The sequence below is a fragment of the Anoplolepis gracilipes genome, chromosome 5, assembly GCF_047496725.1.
Source record: "Anoplolepis gracilipes chromosome 5, ASM4749672v1, whole genome shotgun sequence".
NCBI classification, from domain to species: domain Eukaryota; kingdom Metazoa; phylum Arthropoda; class Insecta; order Hymenoptera; family Formicidae; genus Anoplolepis; species Anoplolepis gracilipes.
The window spans coordinates 822,487-843,051 of NC_132974.1; the positions used below are offsets into that span (position 1 = coordinate 822,487).

Sequence of the window (20,565 nt, forward strand, 5' to 3'; positions counted from 1 at the left end):
TTATCGTGCCCGCGTGTATATATATATATATATATATATATATATATATATATATATATATATATATAGGTATATATACGTGGTACGCCATGTTTTTCTTGATTAAATCAAAGCTTCGAATCGACGGCGGAATCGGGGTTACATCGAGGACGAAATTTGCAAGTCGTATGCGGTCAGAGTCAGATGTCGGCATCGGCTAAAGTGTGTTGGTAACAGGAACGATTTCCATCGAGGGACAACGGAGAACACGGTATAAAGATCTCTCTTCGCTAGAGGGATCGGTAGATACCGATCGTGATCGATATCGTTTGGATGCCCAAGAATTGAAAAGATATCGCGGGAATCGTTTTTTCGCAATCAAATCGGAAACGAGTACCAATCGAGTAAGTTTTCAGCTATAATAATGGAATCTTTTCTCAATACACCGCTTTCTGAGTGGAAGAGAATTCAGCGGATGAAAATTCAGTTGAATGTGAAGGCTCGATTTATCTTCAACTTTAAGAGCAGAGATGAAAAGACACCCCGGGAATAAAAAAAAAAAAAAAAAAAAAAAAAATACACCGAGATGCTTTCCTCTCGACTGCTGGCATAAAAAAAGATTGCGCGATGAAATGCATATAAATGTCGAGAATATCGATAATATCTACTTCGGTAAATATTTCTAGTTGCCGTTATCGAGTTTATACGTCTTCACAACTTCCATTATCGTAGCTGACTGTCGCTGTTTACGCTGTTCCTCTACTCGTGTTAGATGTCTCTACCGCGGAAATAACGTTTCCAGTCTCGTGATAATTAAGATCCTGACCTTCCCACAGTTGCGTCTCCTCGGCGAAGTCTATTAATTAAAAGCCAATTACTTCATTGGAACAGACTGGTTGCGAGACAATCTCCGTGCAACTCTGCACTTTTTTATCACTTTTTCCCCTCTCTCTCTCTCTCTCTCTCTCTCTCTCTCTCTCTCTCTCTCTCTCTCTCTTTCTGTAAATCCGCCAAAATGCGGAACACAAGAAAGAGAAAAGCCAAGTTATATAATTTCAGACATTAAGTACGAAAAAAACAATTTATTAAAAAAAAAAAAAAAAAAAAAAAATACAAGATTTCCTTAATGCATAACGCAGAACAATGCAATGACGAGAAACAGAAATATTGTTAGTAGTAGATTTTTTAATCGCTTTTCCCTTTTATTTGTCCTCGCGGCATTTTAACAAAATCGCGATAAATTTAAATATATAATTACGTTATACTATAGCGTATACGCTAACGTAGGTTACAAGCTTTTAGTGAAATTATTATTTTCGCAAGAACAGGACCGATTGAAATATACATTTCGCAATTTATTGATAATGCTTGTGAGCGCGAATGGAATAAAAATATGGGCGAATTAATTTATATTTAAAAGCAAAGCGTACACGCGGCCAAATTTCTCTCTACATTTGTATTTTCTATATATACAATGTAGCGCTCACAATTTACAAAATAATCGTAATTTCGAAGATAAACCGCGTCGAATGAATATCGAATTATTAAAACAAACGGGTTTAATTAATCGCAGCCCCCTGTCCGAAGCAGGCTCGTAAAATATTCATTCAGACGAATTTGCTCACGTTTAAAGTATTAACGATAACTCCACCGCACTTGCGCGAAATAGATATATTACCGGTGTCGCTAAAATCGTAACGTCGACAACATTTGCGTTCTCGATATAGCGTGAGACCGTCTTCGACCGCGTTTATTACATTTACCCGAGTTTCCTCCCCCTCCCCCTCCCCCTACCCCTCCCCCCACCCTCGTGTACCTCCGCGAGAAAAACTCTAAACCGACTGTGTCGTGTAGCTCTAGCCGATATATTAAAACGCGGTTTAGTGCGCTCTTTACGACCCCGCGGGCAATAAAGTCCGTTTCACAACGGTCGTTGATTCTGCCGGGAATAATGCGGCGACTATATTCAAGACGCGCTCGTTAAAATCGGGGAGGGGGAGGAGGGGGGCGGGGGGTTGGCGCGCAAACTGCCGGATTTTTTTCCTTTCCTCCTCCACGACGATTGTCGTTACACACGCCTTCCCCCCTCCCCCTCTGGCGCGTGACCGCATCGATGTAGGACGATACGCGTTCGCGAAGAGTACCAACGACAAAATAATTAGGTACCGCTAAGTACGCGTGAACCGTCGCGTTGTTCCGTCGCGTCGCGCGAATCTTTACGATCGGAAATGTCATGCGTGCGAAATGAGAACCGCTGCGCACGGTGAGCGAATTAGTTAAAGCCAGCCCCGGCTGAGTCTTGTACACACGATGTAGAAACGATGTTACGAGAAACCGGTCTTTGCTCGACACTCACACGCACACGTGTACTCTGCGCGCGCGCGCGCATACAAGGCTTCTCTCTCTCTCGCTCTCTTTCTCTCTCTCTCTCTCTCTCTCTCGAGGAGAAGAAGGCGGCGAGAGAGCTGCTCCTTTCTCGTCTTCCTTTTTCTCATTTTCTCTCGACGCGCTTATCCCTCTTACCGACTGGCTGCGGTCTCGCATTACGGCTCAATTTGGTCCGCTTTTCGTAATCTCGTAATCTCATTTGATCAATATAATCTCAACCCTGCAATCGCAAAGGGGCTCTTAAAGGATCCTCGGCGAGGCGTTCTTCCCGCGGCCGTCATTATGGATTCAAGCAACATCTTGGTGTACGAAACTCGATAATCCGATTAATCATACGGAGAGAGCGGCTTTTTATTTTATGTATATTTATACAATATTTATTCGTTAATTTTGACAATTATTTGCATCCGAATCGCGCTACAGATATAGCGATTACGTGCGGAATAGAATGGTAGTAAATGTAAAATAAAAGGAAAAAAAACAATATTTGTCATTTTCATTCTATGCGTACGTACAGTATATCTATGACGTTGCAAAGATTCGTGGCATAAATTTATTCGAATATTCTTGGCTGATTAACGGAAAATTTGCGTACAATCGGTTTCATAAAGGATAAAGTGACAAAGCTATAATATATAAATGCGTGAAATGGGTTCCGTGTAAGCAACCTTCCGGCAAAGTTCAGCTTTTGCATGAAAAGACCGCGTTACGCAGTTTATGCACGCATCACCTTACGCTTAACGTCGACGTCGCTTTAACGAAACGCATATAACGTTGTATTCAGCTACACAATTATGCTTATACTAATTACGTGTAATATCGATATAACTTGTGTAATTATCTTCTAATCTCTTTGTTTCGTTTACTTTTGCAGTATTACGAGATGTCGTACGGGCTTAATGTGGAGATGCACAAACAGGTAAGAGGTTCAATTACCCTCACATTATTTTAAGTATCATGTTTTATTGAAATCAAGAAGAATTATATCGTCAATGATCGATATGGGCTCGCGGTGATTTATTAATCGCTCAGTTGGCACATTGTGCGCACAGGCTTTAATCCGAAATTAAAAGGTCGAGTGAAGAGAAAGGTCCGATTACAGGGTATTTGCTCCCCTCTGGGATCTTGGCTATTGAATAAATATGTAAACAAGGTAATAACATGCAAATAGCGCGACCGAGGTTCCCGGGGTTGCTTCTTGCGCAATGAAAAGAAGAAAACAACTAGATTTACAGAAGGAACTTTTATTAGAAACTATTGAGATTACCGTGTTTTCGCGAAACACTCGAAGTGAATCGTGGAGTTTTTTACATTGCCCGATCAAATCAAGGTTTTTGTTGCCGTTTTTTTTTTTTTTTTTTTTTTTTTTTTTTTTTTTTTTTTTTTTTTGCATACAGACTGGCGTCAAATTCTATGTATTATTCTTGAGTAAAGATTCATTTCGAAAATCTGCATTACAAAGATTTCGTAGTCAAGTTCCTTTTGCATTGTATCCATATTCATTCTACCGAACGGCCGATTTGAATTTTTTATTTTCTCGCACGTATGTATTCGTTGACGACAACCACCGCGAAACGTTGATTTCATCTTCTTTCGAAGCGGATCCTGCTTCTCTCTCTTTTTTTTTTTTTTTTTCGGCGACGAGAGAAAGGTGGTGCTCAATGGAATAATTTAAAGTCGAGGCGGCTCGCGAAGGCAAAAGAAGAAACGCGTTAATCGATCGGCAAGGAGATTCAATCTCTTAATTATAGGACACGTCGGTTTCGAAGTCAAATGGCTCGGAGCAAGAATATCGGCTCCGTAATCTTCAATTAATTATATACATAAATCTTGTAAACAAGTTGCACATTTTTTTTTTTTTTTTTTTTTTTTTTGTAATTGTTAATAGCTTTTTGATTCGTCGTGGGCGAGAGAGATTTGAGAGGTACGTATCTGGTTTTGAAGCCGACGTAGAAATGGATTCATCGAATTATCGACAAGCCAGCAATATCGACGGCGTAGCTTCCGAGTGTCCTAGAGAAGGCATTCTGTACACGCTATTGAACAAGAATCTCGATTACGTAGAATGAATGGTGATCCTTCTTCTCTTCGTCTGCTTTGATATTCTCTCGCCCCCTCATCTACGTCTCCTTCATAATCTATCTTTGGCGTAGGCGTGCAGCGACGTGTAATGCTCACGTTTATTGAATATTTAGCAGCTGTGTGAGCCCGTTATTTTCTCCGCTCCCGTCGCGGCACGTCCGCTTTGTGCCTCGCCCATTCTTTTCATCTCCTCTCCTTTTTTCCGGCAGGATGCGTCCCTCAAATCATGAATAAGACCTCACGACAGGTCTAAACAAAACTAGCAGTAGCGACGCAAGTCAGGTAGCAGGTTGCTTATCTCTTCTCCTCCACGAGAACATGCTCGAGCGACGTGAATGACGCGGCATCGACGCGTTCACGCAAATATCTGAGATAGATTGAACGGTGTGATTGAAAAATGTGTCTAAATTATTGGCTCGATAAAATGTACATATCGTAACATTTATATATTTCGAAATTAGATAATAAAGAAGGGCAATGGTGTATGGAAAAATATTAGTATAAAAATATATATTGAAGGAGAAAAAGGGGAGAATAATATTTTCGCCGAGAAGGAATGGCAATTTTTTTACATCTATGGTCGAGACGCGCGGATTTCCGCTAGTAAGTCTACTGCGTCGCAGTAAAAGTTACATACATATTAAGGTTGAATGAGGAGCATAACTCTTTCAGGACTTTCTCCACGCGAGTATTCGTATACGTTACGTGGAGCAGGTTACAAGATATATATCGTGTGAAATGTGGTATCGGAGCGATGGAATATAAATTCCGATAGGAAATCGCAATACGCTCGCTCGCGATCGTGTCGTATTCGTCGTTTTATGCCCCTGATATCTTCGAGGTAAGCACTCGAGACGACGCTCTATGAAATACGATGCTGATGGTGTCACGTATTTTCCTGAATTGGGAGAGACGATGATTATTATCGCCGTTATAATTTTAATTCGGTTGGGATTTATCGCTTCTGCTAGAGAGCCGCGGACGGACGGAGATTTATTATTATCAGACGATATTATCGCGTGTGCGCGCGCGATTTACAAGCTCGTGTATACGATATCTTTCTCTCTCTCTCTCTCTCTCTCTCTCTCGCTGTGTGCGCGCGTGTGTATCCGGTCTCATATTTATAAAATCGAAATGCCGTACCGTCGCCTCGTCGACACGCTCGCTCCTGCCACGCGGTGCCGCGATTAATAGCCCGCGCGTTTATGACGAGGCCGGGCGTTGTCGTTCGCGGGCGCGCGATGAAAATAAAACAAAAAAAAAAAAAAAAAAAGGGACGAGAGAGAGAGAGAGAGAGAACGGGCGGGAATGAATAACGGATCCGACGATGCGAAAGAGCAAAATAACGCGGGCGCGCTGGGGATTTATCGGGGTGTTACATTAACGCGCCGAACCAGCCCGGTAAGTGTCCGCGCATCGAGCAAACGCGTCCGTGTTCTCTTTCTCTCTCTCTCTCTCTCTCTCTCTCTCTCTCTCTCTCTCTCTTCCACCCGCCTGGAGGGGGTTATTAACGTCGCTAATTCTCGGCAATTACTGTCATCATCGTCAGCCGTCTGACCGCAACCGAGCTGTTACGTTTTCCTGTTACACCTGTACGATAATCATTGTCAGCCGGAATCACACGATTGCCGGATAGTTTATGGATACGTGCATGCATGTACAACGCACATCTGCGTTGATCGGTCAAGTTTTTCGATCGGTTGTAGTGCGATTATTAAAAAAAAAAAAATCGGTCTTACATATCGGGGGAAAAAAATTCTTACATGTAAAATATTTACAATACAAATGTCGAGGAAATTATTACGACTATTTCGAAATTGATCGAAAGAGAGAGAGAGAGAGAGAGAGAGAGAGAACAGGTAACGCAATTACTTTCGTGTAATATTGGACATTATGAATATCGACTATGGTGATTGTTGAAAAATTGATGCGAAAAATATTTATGCGACGGAAAAATAAAATATCAATGCCTTATCCGCGTATCTATCTTTTTTTTTTTTTTATTTTTATCTTTTTTTTTTCCCCGCATCGATGGAGAATCGAAAATGTCGCGTCATAGGATGGATATCGTTTGATTTTGACCCGTTTCGTCGTGTGTCATCGGCCGATGATGATGACCACGCGGTCGCGCTTTGTTGCGCTGGATGGCGATCACGCGCGCCGCCCCACGTTTTTATTTGCAGGAAGCGATGCGTATTGTAAACGCTTTCAGGCATTACTCTCGATTTTACTAACGCTATTACCGGCGATTCCGCAGCTGCAGTACGTGTCGGGGCAGTTGGAAAATTCACGCATGAAAAGTACGGGCGGCCACCACGAGTGATTCGATTTCGTTGTTTTGTTCGATTCGCTGCTTCACGTCCCTCACCCTCGTTTACCCCTTCCTGCCCGCGCTTCCCTTTCTCTATCGCGTGCGTTTCTCCCCTCCCCCCCCGCCTCCCCTGCCGTCGCTTGTCCCCCCGCTCCCCCTCCCCCTTCCCACGGTTGTCTCTCCATATCCATCCCATATACAGTGCGCTCATTATTCATTTATCGGTTTAACGAGCATGTCCGCGATAAAGCGTCGCGAAATATCGATATCGGGATGGTCAATACCCGTTCGGCTCGCGGTCCCTTGTTGGCGCGTGCTCCATCTTTCGCTCGGGGGGTGGGAAAAAAAAAAAAAAAAAAAAAAATCGACCGATCACAATTTCGCGCGCGATGTATGTATGTATATCCGAAACGAATTTTCGATACTCGTCATTGAGATGAACGGCGTGGAATATATAAGCAATGAAACGTGAAGGAAATCGTCGAGCGATTTCGAGATTGGTCGAATGAACGAGCCCGTAAAACCGTGTACGATTCGATATTTTTTATCGAGAGTGTTGGGCGTCGCGTCTGGAAAAGGGAGGAAAAAAAAATACGCGACGCTCGAGGAATCTCGTCGGCGCTTCATGAATAACTTCTCAAAAGCGTCCGGTATCCCGTCATCCCTTATTCGCGAGAGAGATAGAGAATAACTGCGCGAAATGTGTGCGCAGCCGCCGATTTTTTTCCCGTTTTTATTGTGTCTGCAGTGCCACTGGTTTGATCGGTCGGGCCGCGCCAGGTGGAGGCGGAGGAGCAGATGGTGATTGAGAGGAAAGCGGGTGGGACGGGGAAAGGGGGGGAGGGGAGGACCGAAGAGAGAGGTAAAGGGAGAAGGCCGCGCGGCGGGGGCGCGATCGTGGGCAGAAGGGAGAAAAAAGAGGGCGAGTCTGGGCCGTCGCGACGAGCGGAGGAACGAATGGGTCGTTGATGTCAGAGGGGAAGAGGGTAGAACAGGGTACACACCGGAAGGGGAAACCCGGGAGCCGCCGCCGGGGGCAGGGTGGCGAAGGACGAAGGGCGAAGGGTGAAGGGTGAAGGCGGCGGCAGAGGGTGAACGGATAGGTGGTCGGGTTGGGCGGCGGTGGTTGACGGTGGGGACGCGTCGGTGGCAGTGGCTCCGGCGCTTGGTTCGGGAGGGAAAAAGCGAAGAGCAAAATTTGCTATCGGAAAAATCGAGCTCTCCACGCCACCGCCGTCGACCTCTCCACGCGCTCTACTCCTCGCTTTTTCTCCCTCGACCCCGCCCAGCCACGACTCGCGCGATTCTCCCCGACCTCTCGCCGCCATCCGAAACCCAGAGGGTCCCTAGCGAGAGGTACCGTCGCGTCGGTGTGAGTTTGACATGGCGCTCGTGTATATATCGTGCAGCTTGGCGAAGAGCGGTTCGCAATATGTGCACAATAAAATATACACAGAAATGTCTACCTTCGCTCCCACTCGTGTCTACGTCCTTCTTTTCTCCAGTGTCGCTGGGAGTACATACGTGTGGGTACATATATTTATATATACATATATATATATATATATATAGAGTATATGTGCGCGCGTGTGTGCGATATGACACATACACACACACACATGACAGTCGGGTGTGCTTTCAGCGCAGAAATCCGCGATATCGACGGGGTTCCATGTACGTACCCCGATACACGTCCTCTCCATACTTGCGATCTCTCAACACGATAAGTTCTTTCAACCGCGGGCACCGCGCGCGGCTCGATCCCTTTTCTCTTCTCCCGCTCGCGCGCACAATATGTGCGCCTCCTTTGCCCCGCGGATACGAGGGATGCTGCTCTCGGAGCGGTCGCAATCTGCGGATAGTTTTATCCGTCGCAAATGGATTTTGCCGGCACCAGAGTATCGTACGCGAATCGAATCATGTTCTTTCTTTCCTTCTTTTTTTCTCGCAAACAGGAAGTCGAGTTATTTACCTCGGACTGGTCCAGGCTGTTTCAGTTCTCATTTATCTTATCGGAAATGTACAAGTTAAGTTTCAATCGTGTCTTATCTTTTTTTTCTTCTTTTCGATATACACGACTTTAATAGATTCTAGTTACCTCTAACTCGTGATACAAAAGGTCTGCATGAAATTTGCGCCGAGTACAACCGCGGGTAGTCATGAATTTTTATTACCCTCTCTTTTCCTCGCTTCGCGCTTATATCGAATTCAAGGTTCTGGGAACCTCGGGTGAAACACGGGGGATACGCTTAATTCTCGCGTCTCCGAACGGGCACTTAAATTTCTCGCAGTAAAATTCGCGGCGTTACGCGGAAAATAGCCGGGTCGTTAATTCGAGATCTTAAAGAGCGTTCGTCTTGGAGGGAAGGGAAGAAAGAAAGAGAGAGAGAGAGAGAGAGAGAGAGAGAGAGAGAGAGAGAGAAATGGTATGTGCGTGCGGTATGTGGTGCCGAGGTACTCTCGGGATTTCAGATCCATGTACACGGCTCTCGCGACCGTCCCCGAGAGAGTCGTAACTACCTAGTGGCCCTGATGTCGGTGGCGGCACCGGGATCGCTTTTATCACTCGTCTCCTTTACGACTTTTACGACTGACCCTCGTTTCTCTCGCCCTTTTTCTCTTGTCGCGCCCTTGCTTCTTCGCGTTTTGCGCGCCACGTTTTCATGCTTTTTCCATGTTGTAAGCACCGTGTATTTAAATCGCGACGTGCATACAGGTGCGGCGCGGTGGGTGGTCTGAAAAGAAAAGAGATTCCGGTTTTACTCCATTATTATCATCCCAGGCTTTATCCAGGCCTATCCTCCAGACTGTCTTTATTCAGTCGTGTATCGTTGGTGGACGTAAACTATACGTGATACAAGATCTCTATTTTGTAATTATGCTATTTTGTAATGTTCCTCATTCGCTTATCGAAAGATTACGTGGATCTTTCACTTAGATCGTTTACTAATGAAATAAAACGCGGGAAGCTTAAACATGTTAAACATGCTTGACGATTAAACATGTTTGTGGTAATTAAACATGTTTGTATGTTGAACGTTCAAACGTTCTTGATATCATTCCGTGAGTTGAGCAAAGTTACGTGAATGCAGACGAGATAAGAAGTTTTCGTCGGCCAATGTTAGTTTGAACAAAAGGAGAATATCGGTGAGCGAATCTAATGTGCGCCCGGGGATATAGATTGGCGACGTTACACTTCCTTGCGGGCATATTTACATGCTACTCTATAGTTATTCGGAAGCTAGCAACTGCCGAATTCAACCCCCGTCGACTTTATTCAGTCGAGCCCTGGCACTTTTATCGACGCAAGGACGTTGGCGTTATGTCAGCTATCAACGAGAGGGTGGAACGAATACCCTCGAGCCTTTTCGTGCCAGGGGTGTCGTTAAGAGATCACACCCTCCTTGCCTGCTTTATCATACTTTATATCGCGTTACCCTATCCACTTTTTAGATTTCTCTCTCTCTCTCTCTCTCTCTCTCTCTCTCTCTCTCTCTCTCTCTCTCTCTCTCTCTCCCCCCCCCCCCCACCGCCTTCCTTTTGTCTCTCTTTTTCTGTAAGATTTGCCACGCTTGTTTTCAACGAGTTGTAGAAAGGAAAGAAAAGAAAATGATAAACATCGTTAAGTATTATGTTCAACCTAATGCGGCAATTATCTCGCGAAACATTTCATCTTCGATAAAAGAAACGAATAATTTTTCTCTACCTTTTAGAATTTAAACAAATAAATTTCGCACAGTGTGTTAAAATTTATTTTGATTCCAAGACTTGAATTTCAAAATTCATTTATTTTCTATAATATATACATAGTGTGCATTTTATCTCAACGCAATTTATTCATTTGTGGTGTTTACACCGCGCGTTTTTTGTGGTTCTCGCAGCGCGAAGAGTCACAAGAGAAAGAGAAAGAGAGAGAGAGAGAGAGAGAAGAAAGATGAGGGTGATAAAAAATTTGGAGGGGAGGGGGGAGCGAGATATAAAGGAAACTGGCGCGCTTAATCACTGTATCATATGACTGAGTAATTGAGTCTGCGAATTGCCGGAGGCTGGTTTCACCGCACCGCTCGGTCTTCATCTCGCAATTAGCGTTAAGTTAATTGTACTTCCTGCGCGAGAGCTAACCCCACGGACGTTGGGTGGGTGGAGAAGGAAGGAAGGAAGGAAGGAAGGTAGGTAAGTAGGTAGGTAGGTAGGTAGGTGGTAGGTCTCTTGTTTTCTCCGGTATTCGCCATGCCAGCGGAGAAATTACGGGGGTCGCCGGGCGACGATAATTTTCTTGGTGTTTCGGTGGGTGGTCGTAAAGTCGAGTCGACAATGCGGATTGCCGTCGACGTCGTCGTCGTCGTCGTTGTAGTTGTCGTTGACGACGCTATGGCGAATGCGTTGAAGGCGCCCGAGCGTCACGGTAGAGAAGTGTCAAGACACTGGCTCGGTGGAATGAAGCCAAGAGGAAGGGGTGAGGAAGACTCTTAACGAGGCGTCTTAACGGCATCCGCAGGATAAGGCGAGACCCCACGCTCGCTGCCACGGCTGCACTAATTTGCTCGCTTTGCGCCGCGATGGATGTCATTCAGTCCCGTTCCCCGACTTCTCCGCGCGTTGATTATCGCAGTTGCGTTTACGTTCGAGGCGAGATGTTATGCGCCACTTGGCACGCGGTAGAGGCGCGTTCATGCGATTCGATTGTAAAGGAAATTTGACGACAATTCAATTTTGATTTGCGCGTGATTTGTCTTGTATATTTCATATGGAGGACGCGTTAATTTGTGAGAATCGAAAATCGATTGTCGATTGGACCGATCACGAAACACTTGTCAAAGATACAAAATCGCAACGAGGTAAAACGAGGGAGAGAAGGCTACACCTCGCTCTCGAAATTCACTCCGTATCAATAATAGCGAGCCGTTAGAGAGGGCATACTGTACATACAGTGAGTCTCGAAAGGGTGGAGGAGCAGGAGGTCGGTCGGCCTCGGCGGCCAGTCCGTTAATGTTTAGCGCAATCAGCGATAATGGCGGTCTATGGCGCGTTTAATCAAGGCAGTAGCCCGTTGCGGTTTGCGGTTCGAAAGCGGACTGCCCCTCGGCAGGGTGCAAAGGAAAGGGTCAGTGGCGGCGAAGGGTGAGAGAGGGAAATAAAGCAAGAGAGAAAGAGATAGATAGATAGATAGATAGATAGAGAGAGAGAGAGAGAGAGAGAGAGAGAGAGAGAGAGAGAGAGAGAGAGAGAGAGAGAGAGAGAGAGAGAGAGAGAGAGAGAGAGAGAGGTGGAGTAGTAGTCGTAGTACAGAGAGGATGAGGGACATATCAGGTGGGCTTAGCGGTCTTTACCGGCCCTACACTCTCTTCGACCAGAGAGTGACCATCGTATATACGCGCAGACAGCCACACGAATACGTTGCTGCGGTCGGGATTATCAACTGCGTCTCGTTCTCGCTCTCTCGCGGCTTTTCTCCAAGATTCGCTAGGTAAACTCGGAAACGAAACCCTGCGCAATGATGTTTGCGCGAAAAGTCAATCCACGTTCGCCCCTGTTTAAATATTAAACAGTACGTCGCTTATTCTCCGAATAAGCTGTCTGGATGCCAGCGACATAATCATAATAATAATAATAATCAAAGATTGCCGTTTTATCGTCTAGGGTAATCGCACCGCTCGATAACACACTCTTCTCGAGATGAAAAGGCTGCTGCTACGGCGATAATGGCTCTCATTGTCAGCATCTTTATAACAACCCGATTGTACATACATCCCTCTTAATAGCCGAGTCGAGGTTCGCTGCTGTTATTGGCCGACTACCGACACTATCGTGGCCGTGTTCGCCCGCGCACCGAGATGGGTATTCTGGTCGTTTAATATCCTGAGTGCCGCTAATTTGCCGACCGTAACCCACTGACACTCGTTGATCGATCGCTCTGCCAAGTCGTACGGCTGTCTGCTATATCTTGCGCGAAAAGAGGGTGAGAACGGAGAAGTCGATTAATTTGATAAGGCGCGAAGGTACAATAATAGAGAGAATTTTACCGGATATACTTTAAAGTTTCCTTCCTACTCTTGTCAATATTTATTTACGTCGAGTTGGAAAGAAGAGCTATGATGATGAGTAGCACTCGTGCATCTACTTGGGTTATTCGTCGTCAATCTGAAAAAGATTCGAGCCACCCGGTAGATGTGCAGTATCGCGCGAGCTCGGGATACTCACGAAGAGCAACGCGGACGAATGGAGGGGGAGGGGGAGGGGGATGAACGGGAAGGATGGATGGAAGCTCGAGTGCTGAGACAGCACTCCGACGTTCAAACATCCAAACATCTCGATCTTTCGGGGTCGGGCCGTCTGTGTCGGGTCTCTGCCTTGCCGAGCTGCTGCTGCGACTCGAGTACCACTTATCCTTCTCTCCCCGTCCCTTTCTTCGTCCTTCTTCCTCCGGTCCAGAGATCTCTCTAACCAGAACCTGAGATCCTTTCTGCTCTCATCCTTGTTGCCTCTATACCCTTCTCTTTCTCTCTATCCTGCCATTTCTAAGCGAGACGATGTAGCTGGTGACGGCAATACCGACTGCTAGTGGCAACAACGACTTCTCTATATCTCTCTCTCTCTCTCTCTCTCTCTCTCTCTCTCTCTCTCTCTCTCGGGTCACACGCATATACACATACATACCACACTTGTTGTTCACGTTCACGTACGCCTCGTACACACGAGCTGTAGATGTTCCCCGAATTGTGGCCACTCCGAGTCACCCCTCGCCGCCCTCGTTGCGCGACCACGACGAACCCCGAATTGATTGTAGCCTGTTTACCCTCGAACGTTCGCGTACAATGCTTTTTCTCTCTCTCTCTCTCTCTCTCTCTCTCTCTCTCTCTCTTGATCTTCTCTCGCATCTCGTCGATTGCCCTCTGTTTCTGGAAATTGGCTTGAACTATGTTCGCAGGACCATTCTTTGTCCTTAAATTTAGTTTACGGCAATTTTATCGTGATTTGTGTGTGTGTGTGGAATCGTATTTCGAGTTTTGCGATGTGTGACTAAAATATATAAATCTAATTCTGTATTCGATGAGAGAAAGTGATGGAATTGTACGAAATTGTATTAGATTTATCACAACGCGGATAACTATTACGCCGTGTTAAAGCACAGAATCAAAACTGGAAACCGCATCGCGATTGGCAATTGTATTCTTCATCTCGCGGTGCAACAACCATCCACGCAATGTATGTACAGCCGATCATCGTCATTCGTAACCCGTTCGTCCCGATAATCCGTTTAACAGCGATTTGAGTTATTCGAGTTGACCATTTTACGCGACATCGAGATTTTTTCTCTCTATGTGTTTTTTTTTTTTTTTTTTTTTTTTTTTTTTTTATTCGGGAACGAAATCACGAACGTTTCTGCGTCCGTGCGTGCATACATGCGTGCCGCATCGCGTTACAGAGCGCGGCGTGTGCAACGACGTAGAGGGACGCGCGGAGTGCATAAAATTTCATCGCGGTCTCTCGGGCGCGTCCACCGCGGAAAATTAACCGAATGAAAATGGTGAGCCTTTCAATATTTATACAAGCAATTTCAGGCGTTGCTACCGCGGCCGTTTCGTCGACGCATTCATTCCGCATCTCTCCCGGATATACATCCCCTTCCCCCTCCCCCTCCCCCCCCGCGAGTGTCGCGCATATTCGTCACGAGTGACACAGTCACCGTCGCCGAAACGACACCGCAGCGCGTGCGGGTTTCCCCCTCCCCCTCCCCCTCCACGCGCGATCTAATTGTCTCGCGATTCTGTGTGAATCCGTGCGGTCGGGATATTTTCAAATAGATATGTTATTTTCACGCACAGATATCGACGGTATTACGGATGAACCGCGCGCGCGGCAGCGCCGATTCTCTCATTTAGCTGCCGTATCGAATTTCTGCCGTTACAGCGTTTGACCTATTTGTCAGTTATGTATGTATGTATGTATGTATGTATGTAGGAACGCGCGCGATAGAGACAAGACAAAAGACACGGTGCATTATCGATTCTTTTCACGTGTCGGTCGCGGCGGGAAAGGAGAGCCGGCTGGATATATAGAGCCTGGCTGATTTTCAGACGCGAGGTAAAAATTAGCACGACGCGAGAGAAGACAGAAAATTGATTTAATCTAACTTTTGGTCTATGTAACATGAGACGAAACATATACGAAACAAGGGCGGACAACGAGCTTTCCGCCCTCGCCCGGTCGTATGCCTTAACGGGCGACTCTCCCTCTCTCTCTCTCTCTATTCTACTCTCGTCCTGGACCAATCCACCCGCGCTCTTGCACACAGTGGTGGTCCAGCCGTGTGTACACAGATGCGCGCGCGTACACACGGTTACATCCGGTATTCTCCGCAAGCCGCGGGATATTGCAATCACGCGGACGTTAGCCGGGCTTTACAGGCCGAGCGAGCGAGCGAGAACCGCCGCCGGTGTGCAGGGGCTTACCAGAAACCAGGGAGTTAGCCGAACACGCCAGTTTATTTGCTCGCGCAGCATAATACCACCAAAGTCCGACGAGCAGCCGTTGGTTTACTCGTTAGCGCAAGTAACGGCTTCCGCTTGGTCGGCAGAGGTTGGCGTCGAGCGTGGCTTTGTTGCCGCAAACTCTCTCTCTCTCTCTCTCTCTCTTTCGCCCTCTAGTAATACTAAATGCTCCGGCTCTTCGATTAAATATTTTCCGACGGCGTGAAGATTCTTATTAAAAATGGGAGGAGGCAGAGTCGCGAACTGGGAAATAAGAAGTCGCGCTTCGATATTCGATAACATGGTGTGTATATATATCTATATATATATATACAGACGCAGCCGGATTCGGAAGAGGTAGAAGCAGCCCACTCTACCTTCTCTCTCGAAGCAGCTTCGAGTATCGGATTATCGGCAATATCGAGAGCGCCAGGCCGGGGGTGGTGAAAGAGCATTCGGTTCACGTCACCGTTTTACAGGCGGGGAATTTTATCGACGGCACTCGGGTGCTTTGCATTTTCATGCCGTGAATGTTGCTGCCTGCTTTTAGACATACGCTATAGTGTTTATTTATATATATACATATATATATATATATATATATATATATATATATATATATATATATATGGGAGAGCATCTCTCGAGAGAGTGCCTGATTCCTTTGAGATGCGCGTGTTCTTGTAACTGTGTGTTTGCGTATGTATGTATTTGCGTGACACAAAAGCGATGTCGTATGTATATGTAAGCAGGAGGATAGCACTTTGCGAGAGTTTCTTGCGGTTTTCGCGATATTACGAGCCGGGGCATCTGCGTCTTCCGTTTTGGCATGCCAGGGCTGCTTGTACCGTCAGAAAGAAGGCAGCTGTTCGAGTAATAAAAAAACAAAAAAAAAAAAAAAAAAAAAAGAAAAAAGACAAAAAAATGGCTGGAAAAGATTTTAGGATCTTCTGGGAAGGTATTTTCTACATGTATCACGATTCATCCTAGATTTCGCGTCGTCGCTGAAATCTCGAGTTATTCCCGATATACACCGATAACAACACCCGCCTCGCAAGTGCTATTTTAAGAAAAAAGCCATTCGCGTCGCGAGAGACTCCGCTTCGCGAGTGGAGTAGAGTAATCTTCGTTGGTCCAATTTGGCACAACTGGAGAGAAAAATTCATTCTCGCGGGGCGAGGTTTTCATCTCACCCCCCGTGTGAAATCCAGGCCAACGAGAGCATCGCGGCCAAAACTCGGTTTCTCGTTTCTCTACTTGTGCCATTTCTCTCTCTCTCTCTCTCCTTCTCTCTCTCTATGTCTTCATTGCTGTTTCTCTCGCGACGCGAGAGAGCAGTAGCGGAGCATCCGAGCCATTCATTATTTTCTTGGTTACCTCTCACCCGGGGAAAACTTCTTGGCAACGCAATTACGTTTGCGACGTCTCCACCCCCGTTGTCGTCCCTCCCTCCCTGAAGCCGCCACCATTTCTCGCCCACAATGTTTCCCTCTCCTCCTTTCTCGGGTCTTACCACTCACTCGGAATCTTCTGCTTTTGGTATTGCAGCAAACTGCTGTATAGCGTATGTCGAGTAGATAGAACTTTACCGCACGTTACGAAATACACTCCGCGTGTTATTCTTGCCATCAACACAGGTACATTTGAGTTTCATGATAATGAGCTGTTTTCATTCGTACGTTTGAGTTTCATGATAATAAGCAAATTGTTAAACACGTTTAACGTTTCAATACGCCACTGATTCTCTGCATATAAAAAAAAGACGAAAATTAAAGTTAAATTTGTAAATCTATACGAATTCATCGATGTGTTGATTTGGCATCAAGTTTTTAAAAGCTGAATATTTTTTCTTTAGAATTTTTTTTCCATTTCTGTTTATTCACATTTTTGGATGCATACAAAAAAAATACATATATATATATATATATATATATATATATATATATATATGTACTTTTAGCATTTTAATATTCCATAAAGTTACATGTTCCGTGTGTATCGCGCATATGTATTCTACACTATGTAAACCTTGCTCTTGCATACGCAAGATATCTCGCTTGACTCATTTTCGCGTACATTATAATTAGCGGCTTAATAACCAGCACTCAGAAGACGACTCAGAGTAATTAAAACAGGTCCTCCTCTTTCCGCTCTCTCTCTCTTTTCTCTTTTTCTCTCTTTCGCTTTCCGCTCGTTCATCGAGATGTCGAGATGTGCTCTCGAGGGAGGGAAACTTGCCAAGAATTTCAGTGGCTCGGCGATATTTCAATTAGCAGGTTCCGAGGTTCGTTTAAAGCGGCGGCGCAAACGCGTTGAAGGAAGCTCTCGGGTTTAAATCAGCCGTGAGCTCACCAGGCTTATATTTTCGGGGCGTTTATGAGTCGTCGAGACGGATCGACTGCACGCAGAAACCAGCGGTTTGCTTCCCGTCTTTCGCGACGAATCGGCCGCTTCCGCTTCCGCGTCTCTCGAACGTGCGAATTCTACGCGTTGGCGGGGAAACGAGCGTCGGAGCCGCCGCTTTGTCGAGGTAATTAAGTGATTTCATTTTCTCGACGAAAGCGTCGAAAATGGTCCGCGCTCCGCTCCGTTCCGTGCGCTGCCTGTTGATTCCGCGATAATTAAATGGAGTTTCGCGCGCTGCGATGTTGCGCCGTGTGAATTATTATGCCGTGAGTTATCCAACTCACAGGCGCATAGATCTGTGCGTGATTATCCAATGACGGTACTTTGTTGTATTCAGAGTAGTGATGGGCGATTATATAGAAAGAATCGATCTTGAATCAAAGTAACTGAGATCGATTTACTAAAAATCGATCTAAAAAATCAAAACTACAAATAACAAAAATTAAAGTCATAATTTTTTAAGATGGATTATATTTGCATAATTATAGTAAATTATGTTTTACTTTAAAATAATTTGATTTATAAAATTATTTGACATTAGTTTCGGAAAAAGAATAAAAATATATTTTAAAATATTTCTTTTTTTTAAATATATTTATTCAATTTTCCATTCGTGCGCAGATAGGCAATTTAAAAATAATATACATTGTAAATGTTGAGGAGATAATTTGTTTCTTTTCTTAGTAATAATATTCTTAGTCTTAGAGAACAAACGTTCAGCTGGAACGGACGTAGCCAGGATTGATAAATATTTCCTTGCAATAAGATGAAGAGATGGATACAGTGTCTTACTGCGAAGCCAATAATCAATTGGATCCTCGTGTAACCCAATAATTGGCTGATTAAGATCATTTTAAATCAGTTGGCATATCATCAGTAGTATCGGTATCGATTTTGGCACCACTAAACGTACGTATAAGGAATATCAAACATCAACAGATCGAATTTCGATTTCCTACAAAAAGAATCGAATAGAAAAAAGAATCGATTTTTTTAGGAGAAAGATGGATTTTCTGAAAATCAAATCGAGATCACCCATCGCTAATTCAGAGTGGAAGTCAGTAGATCAGAAAATGTGAAAAATATGCCGAAAGAATAATTAATTATAGAGACATAATTATATACAATTAAATACTAAATAATTGCTAAATTTTATCAACAATTTTTAGATGTATATCTATTGTTTAAAAATCTAAAATAACTCAATCATTTTCAAATTGACATAAAAACCAGCCGAGAATAGTGCATTGAAACTGCAGGGAAATTACGGTACAGCTTTGAAACATTCGAATGCCTACGCCACTGTGGCAATCTTGCTTGGATTTAATTTAATTCCCGGCAGTCTCTTCCAGCCGGAGGGCGTCGTAAACACCCTCAGTCGGTTATGCCGCACCTGTATCTTCACTCGTTTCCTTCGCGAGGGCGCGTTAAGCTAGCCCTTACCTTTCTTAACGACCCAGAACAAGCCGCCCGGGGTCCCGGGCGAAGACTCGTATAGTGTCGGATCGAACGGCTTCTTCGTCGTAACACTGGTGTTTGGTGAAGAAAAAATACACTGAGTGCCTGACAAAATATATATATTCTTTTTGTTTCTCATTTTTTTTCTTTGATTCTTAATAATATTTTAATTGAGTAAAAAAGGAAAAATACGTGATGTGTAATAGTAAAGCTAGAAAATTTGTCTCACTTGAGATACATATTATTAATATTATTATATTAATAATTTTATACGGTAAATTTTTCTTTTCAGACGGAGATAGCGAAAAGGTTGAACGCCATCATCGTACAGATCCTGCCGTTTCTCTCGCAGGAGCATCAGCAGCAAGTCGCCACGGCGGTCGACAGAGCCAAACAAGTGACCATGACCGAGCTGAACACGATTATCGGGGTAAGTGCAATGATATCCCTCATTTCAAAGGCGGACCTTTCAGGGCCCCGTTGTTGTCGGGTATTATCGTCGGATCGCGCTCGCGGCATTCTCGTCCGGATGCGTGGCAGCCCCCGCGATGATATGCGGTGCGTTTCAGCGTGAAAAGCATTCGCGGCGAGATGGAGAACCCCTGCGGGTGTACGCCACGTTGGAAGCCAATGCACGTCCGAGGAATCCAAAAGCGGACGGGACGGATACGATCCTGGCGAATCCCGAATCCTCCTCAATATTGCTCGAGCACTCAATTTCCTCCCTATTAAGCCACCGGCTTCTCTTCCTCCGCTCCGTTCCGGCTCTTTCTCCCCGTCTCCTTCTCGATCTCTCGCCCCCTCACCCCTCATCCCTCACCCCTCACCCCTCACCCCGATCGCATCCGCTCTCTCGCCACCTATATACAGCCGTCTCTCCCCTGAATCTTATCCGGAGTCTTCCCGTCTGGTTTCCCAGGCCACCAGGGGTAGGTTATAGTGTTACGATGCACGAACGCCGACTAATCTGCATTCCAGCCACCCCTTCCAGCCCCTCTTTCCTCTTATCCCACGACCTCTCGTTCCCGCGCGCAGCGAAACTTGCAGGGATCTGCGACGTTGTCGGGGTACGTGCGGCAAATCCTTAGCAGGATTCCGAAATACCACTCATCTTAGTCTACTCTCTTCTCTTAAATCCTACTAGCTATGTACATCGGATGAATCGAATCGGACAAACTGCGACCGGCTCGACGCTCGCGTGTTCAATTTCACTGCGGATAGTCTATCTTCTCTTTTATGATAATCGATTGTTGCTGTAAATATTGATACGTCTTTACAGACAACGAATGGAATATCGTCATTGTAAAGCTTCGACATCACGAATGATATTGACTTATGTGCCTTCGTAATAGATACGCTTGCATAAATGCACCTTGCATCGATCGCGGTTCTTCTTGTGACGACTGTGTATTCAAAGGCGCTTATCAAGTGTCAACGATATACGCAATATAAGAAAGTCGAGACGATCCT

The 20,565-nt window shown here is 45.2% G+C and overlaps 1 protein-coding gene across 7 annotated transcripts in view; it reads left to right on the forward strand.

Moving 5' to 3' along the window:
• The window catches only part of LOC140666094 (protein groucho-like), a 73,503-nt gene that overhangs the window by 28,668 nt on the left and 24,270 nt on the right, over positions 1 to 20,565 (forward strand). For all 7 annotated transcript variants that reach the window (XM_072892886.1, XM_072892891.1, XM_072892885.1 and 4 more), the window contains 2 exons: positions 3,242 to 3,286; positions 19,388 to 19,525. In XM_072892886.1, the coding sequence (XP_072748987.1) occupies positions 3,242 to 3,286; positions 19,388 to 19,525 (183 nt within the window). The remainder of the gene's footprint in view (positions 1 to 3,241; positions 3,287 to 19,387; positions 19,526 to 20,565) is intronic.